Below are 8859 nucleotides of genomic sequence, written 5' to 3' on the forward strand. Positions count from 1 at the left end.
CTCCTTTTCTCCAAAACCTGCTCCCTGGTTTTAATTCAGAAATTAATTCAACACTACTGGGTAAGGTCTGGTACGTCACAATCTGGTCTCGGTCTTCCCACCCAGGGGCCTGGCGAACCTCAGGATGTCTTTCTGAAAGTCGCAGGGGGCCCAAGTCCACAGATCAAGAGGTTCTTCCTTTCTATTTACACGTAAGTAGGAAACCATGATGGCACTCAGATTCTGTGCTGCATCAAAGTTACTAAGGGTGGAGGGTTCCTTCCTTCCTTGCTTGCTTGCTTGCTTGCATGTGTGTTGTTTAACAGGTAAGAAGCAAAGCGATAAAAATTAATTTTAAAAGATCAAAAGGCACCTGCAGCCTATGTTGCTCTGTCTTCTTAAGGAAACAGACCCTGGAACATTCAGCCACTCGGAGAAGCCCAGAGCTGAGCACAGAATTGCGTTTTATTTGGATGTTTTCCTTTTGGTTTTTTAACAAGGAAACAAACAAACAAACAAACCAGGATAGGATTGTGCCCTTCTAGGCCGTGTGAGCATTCCCCAGGAACTGGGCGGCTGGTGCTTAATTTATAGAACACACACATGTGGGTTTGAGGGAGGATTTTCCTTCTTTCCTGGCTCGCGGTTTTGGAGCCGTCACTTCCCCTAGTATTTTTCACTCTGACAAGGCTGTGAAGCACCATCTGTTGCTCCGTTTGTCACTCCAGGGACCCCTGGCTGGCTGCTCCGACACAGATCTGGCAATTCTACCTCCATTCTTTGCAGCGGGTGGATGTTAGCTGCATAACAGGGCAGCTGACCCGCCTTTCACTGGTGCTCAGAGGGACTCAAGCCATCCGGAAGGTGAAAGCGTACACCTCACACCCGCATGAGCTGACGGTAAGATCAGACCCCGGGACTCCGTGGGGACTTTCCTTTATTCTGTGGTTGCTCAGATCTTAAAAGAGCAGGAAACCTTCTGTTTCATTTTTCTCCTCCTTTATTATGCTTTTCTCCCTCCTGCCTGGATTAGTCAAACGGTTGATCCTAGCCAATCAGGGATCACATGATGCAGCTAATCAGATTCGGCTGGGCAATGTTTTTCCAAGGACAAATAAAAGCAATTGAGAAAGAAAGGGTGAGGCACATTTTCACAAGAAACTGACAAGAAATCGCACAAGGAGGGTCACACACACACACACACACACACACACACACACACACATTCTGCTGGGAAATTTGATTCCGCCTCTGCAAGTGCCTTTGCTTGGAGATTTTCATCAAAGGTCCCCACGAGATGGGCCGTCCGCTAGGATGCAAGAGCCCGTTAGGAGACCTCAGACAATTTACAGCTGCAAAGCCTCTTCTGTAATTGTCTTTTGATTAAAGCCATCGTACGGAGGGATCAGTGGCCCAAAACCCCAGTGGGCAAGTTATCAGAATTAAAGAGTCTATGGAGAATAATAATTTCTTTAGAATGCATTTAGTCATAATTATAAATGTGAATAATAAGAGAAACACAAACTCCGCTGCCCTCACATAAATTGAAAGGGGGGGCTGCTTGAAAATTCTGAAGCTACATGAGTAGAAAGGGAACAGCAAAAGACAAAGGAAACTTGAAGGAAGCTCCTGCTTCACTCATGGTATGGAGTCTAAGTGAGATTCTGCTGATCAGACCTGGGATCGGTTCCTAGACGTGGATTCTCTGATGAGCCCTGGTCAATCCCTCACCCTCAACTTCACCTCTCCAATCTGTATGCAAGCCCATACGGTACTCAGTGTGACATGAGGTTATAAGAGCATAAGAAAAGTCTACTCAGAAGGATAATGGGTGGAGATGTGAGTAATCTGCAGTTCTCTCCAAACTCAGAATTTGGCATTAGGTTCATGCATAACTTAGGTGGATGGTCAAACAGGTGCACACCTGTATGGGCAGTTGGTCTGTTGATGGTGCTGTTGGCGATGTTTGTAAGCCAGAGAAGATGCTGAGGGAGGCATGGAGGGACTTGACCTCTGGTGAGTGTGCAGCAGCAAGTAGCAAGCATCAAGAGCTCAGGGAGCCAAATCTAGTTCAGATTGTGCAGCGCCTGGGCCAGCTCCCAGTGGGAGTTTTCAGGGAAGATGGGTGTTACAGGCACACCTATTTAGTGCCCAGGTCCTGGCCTTTAGCTGAGAGTGAGAAGGAATTTAAAGCTGGCAACAATTTGAAATCAGGAGGCAATGTCAGCGGGTTACTGACATCTGTAAACTACCTGCTCAGAGCTTATGAAAGATTGAGAGTCTTGGCCAACAGGTCTTCGTTTAGGAAGTCTAAACTTCCAGCCTCTGGGGAAGAGTCAAACACAGGATCCACTCCTTGAGACTGCCCTCAAAGTGGGCCTCGAAATGTCTCAGGGTGTTCAGCGTCCTCAAGGCAAGCTCCTGCTGACCCTCATCCATTGAGACCACCTGTCCTGCCATCCAGAAGCACATGCAGCCTGAGCCGTGGTGGAGAATGGCCTTGTATTCTCTAGAGAACCTCCCGTGGAGTCAGCTGATGGTTATATATCTAGAGCAGCTTTTCTCAACCTTGGGTCACCAGACGTTTGTTGGACCACAACTCCCATCATCCCTAGCCAGCAGGACCAGTGGTCAGGGATGATAGGACTTGTAGTTCAACAACATCTGGGGATCCAAGGTTGAGAAAAGCTACTCTAGAGCAAAGGGAAGGAGGAAGCCAGTGGCAATTATACCTTAAGCCAAGAACCAGGAGTCTTGCTTTTAGTTTCTAAAACAGCCCTCCCTTAAATGTAATGAGCATTAATCACTGCAGCTGGACAGACTGACCAGAGATGCCTACTAAATTGCTGGCATAAGGCGGATGTAGCCCCATTGCCAAGGGAGAACCTTCATGAAAAGAAAATGCAAGGCCCTTGCCTTTTGCCTCTGCAGGCTCTCATTTCCATGTCGGCAGCACACATTGAATCATCACCTCATTTGCATTCCAGGCTGGAGACAGAGGTAGAGCAGATTAGCTTCTCCTGTGGCTTGATCAAAGGACACCAGGGTGGTCCCTTTCGGAAGAGCCTGGTTGGTGTCTGTAGCATTTTGGATTAACCTCTGAGAAGCCCCTCCTCCTCCTGATCCTCCGGCAGGGGGCTTTGGCAGCTACTGTTCACAGCATCGCTCAGTCACCTAGAGTCCATGGCCTTGAGGTGATTGTCCCCATTGGGGCACCATTGTTAAAGGGCCAAAGTATGGATGCTGACCCGAAGAGGGATACATCCATCACCTTTCTCATAGTTCATTTGTAAGCCACCTTTCCATAGTTAAGCCCACCCTGTAGCATCTCTGGATATGATGTAGAGGGAGGGAGGGAGGTGCCCTGTGAGGTGAAGGAGAGGACCATTGTGCCTTACACCTAAACAGGATATTCCCTTCCCAAATGCTTACCTGGCTTTTGGCAAGCCATCCAGACCTTGTAGCTCACATCTAACAAAGAGGAAGGGAGGAGTCTTTCTTCCTCACTTCCTCTGTGGGGGAGACATGGATTTCCCTTCCCAGAATCCTTTGACAGTGACTTTAAAATGGAACAGATTTTAAGTCTTAGCTAGGCCTGAAATCACTTATGGTTAGTAAAACCACCCATGGGCTATTGAACGTAGGCTAGCAAGCAAGCTACGTTCAGAGTAAGTGATGGAATGCCACAAGTCTCGTACTATAGACAGACCAGGGGTGGTTCTGCTGTTGACCACAGTCTTTCCTGCTAAAGGTGGATCTAAGGATCCATGCAATAAGGCTGATGAAGCAGCCCTGAAAAGGAGTTCTGGGTCCTCAGCAGCTTCACTCCATGGCAGCAACTACTCCCTGTTTTCCAGAACAAGCTACATGTGGGCAGAGGTACAGGCGCCGAAGATTATGTAATATTTTGCAGTAAGCTCCTTTCCCCGTAGGCTCGTTATGAAGCTGAATGTTGGAAGATTCAGGACAAATAAACAAAGCCTTTCTTCATGCAGTGCATAGTTAAACCAGAGAACTCGCTCCCGTGGGAGGCGGTGATGGCCCTAACTTGGATGACTTTAAAAGAAAATCTAAACAAATTAATGGAGAATATGGATATTAATGGCTACTGGCCATGATACTTCTGCTCTGCCTCTGCAGCTGGAGACAGCGATGCTTCTGAACACCAGTTGCTGGAAGCCACAGGAGGGAAGAGGGCTCTCATGGTCAGATCCTGCTTGCATCACTTTGGCCACTGTGAGAACAGGGTGCTGGACTAGATGGGCCACTGGCGTGATCCAGCAGGCTCTTCTTCTGCGCTTATGTCTCCTCATTCTTCCTCTCCTAGTTGGACCCAGAAGGCATCTTCATCCTCCCTGCAAATGGCGTGCAAGATCTGCACCTCGGCGTGAGGCCTCAGAGTGCCGGCAGCCGGTTTGTCTACCTCAACCTGGTGGATGTCGAATACCATCAGCTTGTCTCTTCCTGGCTGGTGTGCCTATCCTGCCGGCAACCTCTTGTCTCCAAGGTAGTCAGACATTTGCCTTTAATTCCCGGTTTTACTAAGGGTGATGCAAGGGGGCCAGAAAGGTCAGGTGGAGGGCTGTGTTCTCCTGAACATAAGGGATCCAGAGTCAGCAAGGACAAGACCTTGCTTCAGGTGGGTTTTCCTTTCACTCTGAAAGTCAAAATTCTTCTTATACTCCTGTCTCCGGAATGCCATTTAGGGGGGACTCGGGTGGCAATTTCAAGGCTGCCTGCATGGTTATTCTTCAGGATTTTTCTTGTTTCTGGTCATTATTAGGAATGATAAAGGTGTGTCCTAAAAGGCAATGCACTGTTTGTTTTCCCCCGTTGTTGTAATTTAAAATCCAGGCCTTTAGCTGCATAGCTTGTCTCCCATCACTGAAATCTGTTCTGTGGGCAGGAAGGAACTTTGGCCTCTGAGCTCTGCCCTTGCCTGTTCAACAGAGGAGTAGTTTGCCGTGCTGCAGTTCAGCCACCCCTAGCTCCCCAGAATCAGAGACCATGAATTGGAGAACACACAATTCGGTTCTTTTTCATGTCCACAGCCATGGTTTCCTTCAGCCCTTCCTCAAAACCCTTTCTTAGAAGCTTTATAATTTTGTTTAGCTTCAAACCACTCTGCAGGGCGTGAGGGTAGATTGGCAGACCTATAGTTCCTGTATTTTCCCAACAAACAGTGCTTCATAGCGAGGCATTCCCGATCGAACCAGGGTTTAGATTTGTTGGAGTATAATGGCCGCCGTGTTGCATTTTTGGGGGTCAAATAGGGTTGAAGAAGTGAAATCAAATCCTGAAACAAGTTTATTCTAGTTTCAAGGCATGAGGAGTTTAAGAGGTTGTTTCTCCTAATGAGGAATATATCTGAGTGTAACCTGCCAGATACTTTCTCATCCAGTTCATCGAACCATCTAATGTTTTCTTAGAAGACAGTGGGTAGGGAGGCAGGATCCCACAAGCCTTAACCTTCTGGCTATTTATTCATTATTTAATGTATTTATATACCACTTCTCTCCCATACTGGGATTCAAAGCAGCGTGCAACATTTAAAAACATCATCATAAAATACAGTGTAATACAAATCTAAAAGCAATAGTTAAATTGCATCAAAACACACTTAGAACCAGCAGCTGAAGTACAGTTTGCAGTGATCAGCACTGTCTGCTCCTTAGTTCTCCAAGTCCTGCCTGAACAGGAAGGTCTTGGCTGGCCAGCAGAAGGATAGCAAAGAGGGAGCCAGGCTGACCTCTCTTGGGAGGGAATCCCACAGTCTGGGAGCATCTGCGGAAAAGACTCTCTCTTGTGTCACCACCAGCAATGCTTCTGATGCTGATGGGACCAAGAGAAGGTGCTCACTGGAGGAGCTTAGCAAACAGGTGGGTTAATACAGGGAGGTCTTCCAGGCAGCCTGAGCACAAACAGTATAAGGCTTTATTGCTTATAACCAGTGCTTTGCATCGTGCCCAGAAATGGACTAGAAGCCAGTGAAGTTGTTTTTTTAAGAGGGGAGGAACATGCTTCCTGCAATGCCCCCACCAGTAGTTTGGACCAGCTGAAGCTTCCAAAGGTAGCCCCATGTAGAATGTGTTACAGTAGTCCAACTGGGATGTAACTAGAGCATGTGTCACTGTGGCCAGATCCAGCATCTGATTTGCCCCCTTCCCCCTTTTCTCCGCTGTCTCATTATAACAGCCGTCTCTAGTTTGCTTATTAGACATTAAGTCCTCTGGGTAGGAAGTGTGCCAGCCCTGTAGAGCACCTGATACTCCAAAACTGGAGACAGTAGCAATTGCCCTGGCACACCTGACAGCGGGCTAGGTGAGAAAGCATGAGCTATTCAGCAGCTGCTCAAAAGGCGAAGCTAAGAGCTAACTCAGCAGCAGCTCAAATGGGATGCTAAAGTGTGAAATCGACACATACACACACCAAGTTTTTTATAGCTCTGCAGCCTCAAGATATGAAGAAATCCAACTCAGTTGCAGTAGACCCACTGAAATTGATGGCCTTCGAATCATAGAACTGTAGAGTGGGAAGGGACCCCAAGGTTCATCTAGTGCAACCCCCTGCAATGCAGGAATCGCAGCTAAGGAATCCCTGACGGATGGCCATCGAAACTCTGTTTAAATAGGGGAAGCTATTTGATTTCATTGGGCATAGATGTTGGGTGCAACCCAATATATAGACCTCCCCCCCCCATCTCCTGTGTAATTAACAGGAGGCAGGGGCTATTTGAAGCAGGAAGCATTAAGGGAGGAAAAGAGTGAATCACCCTCTCTTAGAGTCTCTTCCCCCAAAGCACATTCCTGTACCCACTAAACTGAAAAAGGGGAAAGAAACTCGGAGGAGATCCTAAACACAGAGATCTCTCACATCATGGCACTTCATTCGGCCCTGATAGTGGTGTTGCATCATCCCGTCCAGTGTTGTCTCAGACTCCAGTTTTCCTTTTCTCCCCACCTCCAGGCTTTTGAAATCGTGCTCCCCCCTGGTGGAGGGAAAGGCTCAAACAAGAGGATCACCTACGCCAACCCCTATCCATCCCGGAGGGTCTATTTCCTGCACACCAACCGGCCAGACCTTCTACAGTTCAAGGAGGATTCCTTTGAGGTAGCATCTTAAGAGGAAGAGGATGGTTTGACTTTGCTGAGGGTCCAGGAGGTTCTCAAGGCAGAAATGCTACCCCCGGGCACTGCAAAGTTGGCTCTCAACTGTCTCTGTAATCTGCATGTTTGGATAGAACCATAGAATTGTAGGGGTGGAAGGGATCCCAAGGGCCATCTAGTCCACCCCCCCCAGTGCAGGAATCACAGCCAAAGAATCTCTGACAGATGGCCATCCAACCTCTGTTTAAAAACCTCCAACGAACGAGAGTTTTGAGGATATCAAGGGCAATCAGCTCTTGCATCCCAAAATAGTTCTGTAAGGGTTCTCTTCGCATGTGTATGCCTCATCTTTCAATTTTGATGAGGGTATGCAGTGTTTCGAATGCATGAAACAGCTGCCATAGACCAAATCCCAGAGGCAAAGCTTCCGTATTGTCTCATGTAGCCTCGAGCACCATCTGAACTCCTTCCAGCCAAAATCCAGCACTAAAATAATAATAAAAAATCCCACACCACCCTTGAGACACAAAAGGTGCTTCACTTTGGCCTGGAATTGGGCCTTGCCCTTTTCAACAATTATACTGAGGGATCATCCACGGAATCACTGCTTACGAAGCAATTTATATGCAGGCATCTATTAGCCCTCAACTGACCCTCTGGCTACCGTCCCTGTTGTTTGTCCTTGCAGATCGGTGGAGGGGAGACGTACACCATCGGCTTGCGATTTGCCCCGAGCCAGAGTGCTGGCGAAGAGGAAATCCTGATTTATATCAATGATCATGAAGACAAGAACGAAGAGACTTTCTGCGTGAAGGTCACCTACCAGTAGTGTTGTAAGGTGTATGCGTTTGTGTGCCCTTGCCTCGATTGTTTCCCACTCTCCTGCAATCCATCAAACTTCCCTAAAGGGACAGTACCGCTCCCGTCACGATCCCCGTCTGCAAACAGCCTTTGCGCCCCTGAATTGTCGTCGACCACAAGTCTGCAGAGAGATTACCTCCCCCACTCCGCTACCTCAGAGCGGTGGGACACATGGCCTCCACTTGAGTGTACTTTAGCTTGCATCCCATCGAGCCCCTGCTAAGCCTGCGTGATTGATCGCCCGAGTGGATTCCTGGGACGTCAGCACGACCTCCAACCACGCAGCTGAGTCGTGCCTGTTATACCCCCCACCCCCTTTCCTCCTTGCTCCGGATCGAAAATTCATTTCTCTCGCCATGAAATGTCACTGGCTGGTAGAAGGCAGCTGAGGCTTTCAGACCTTTAACACGGCAGTGCAAGCTTGTTTGCCAATTTGTTTGGTTTTGTAACATTATTTTTACACAGAGGTTGGGTTTGGGGCGTGTTTGGGTGCTTGTTTGTTTTTTAATTAAAGAAAGGATCATAATCAGAAGAACATATGTGCCTTCTCATTCTTGTTGAATGAATTAAACTTAATTGTTTAAAGCCACCACAATATGGAGAAAGCGGACAGTTCTTTTGACGTAATCAACACACACAAACATAAAAATAAAGCTCACCCCCCCCAGGGTAAAAATGCAGCAACCCTCTATAATAAACTATAAAGGTGTTAAAAATGAAATTAAACCAGCAGCGCATCCCTCCCACCCCACCAAGTGTTTGGTGGTTGTTGTTTTTAACCTGGCTGCCCAAACAATTTTTTGCCACTTGGATGGTAATGGATATATCTTTGCCTGCAAGAAAAAGATATACATGGTCCAGGATACTGTTGCTGAAAGCTTGTCCTAAACAGACCACACAAGTGGGGACAAGC

At 47.6% G+C, this 8859-nt stretch overlaps 1 protein-coding gene across 2 annotated transcripts in view; it reads left to right on the top strand.

Moving 5' to 3' along the window:
• Positions 1 to 8541, top strand: part of NPHP4 (nephrocystin 4) — a 95897-nt gene extending 87356 nt beyond the window's left edge. For both annotated transcript variants that reach the window (XM_081923440.1, XM_081923439.1), the window contains exons 26-30: positions 106 to 191; positions 708 to 879; positions 4307 to 4486; positions 6946 to 7089; positions 7774 to 8541. In XM_081923440.1, coding sequence (XP_081779566.1) covers positions 106 to 191; positions 708 to 879; positions 4307 to 4486; positions 6946 to 7089; positions 7774 to 7914 — 723 coding nt within the window. In that variant the 3' untranslated portion in view covers positions 7915 to 8541. The remainder of the gene's footprint in view (positions 1 to 105; positions 192 to 707; positions 880 to 4306; positions 4487 to 6945; positions 7090 to 7773) is intronic.
• Positions 8542 to 8859: the final 318 nt, after the last annotated feature.

This window comes from Podarcis melisellensis (genome assembly GCF_964234715.1).
Source record: "Podarcis melisellensis genome assembly, chromosome: 8".
In the NCBI taxonomy this organism is placed as follows: domain Eukaryota; kingdom Metazoa; phylum Chordata; class Lepidosauria; order Squamata; family Lacertidae; genus Podarcis; species Podarcis melisellensis.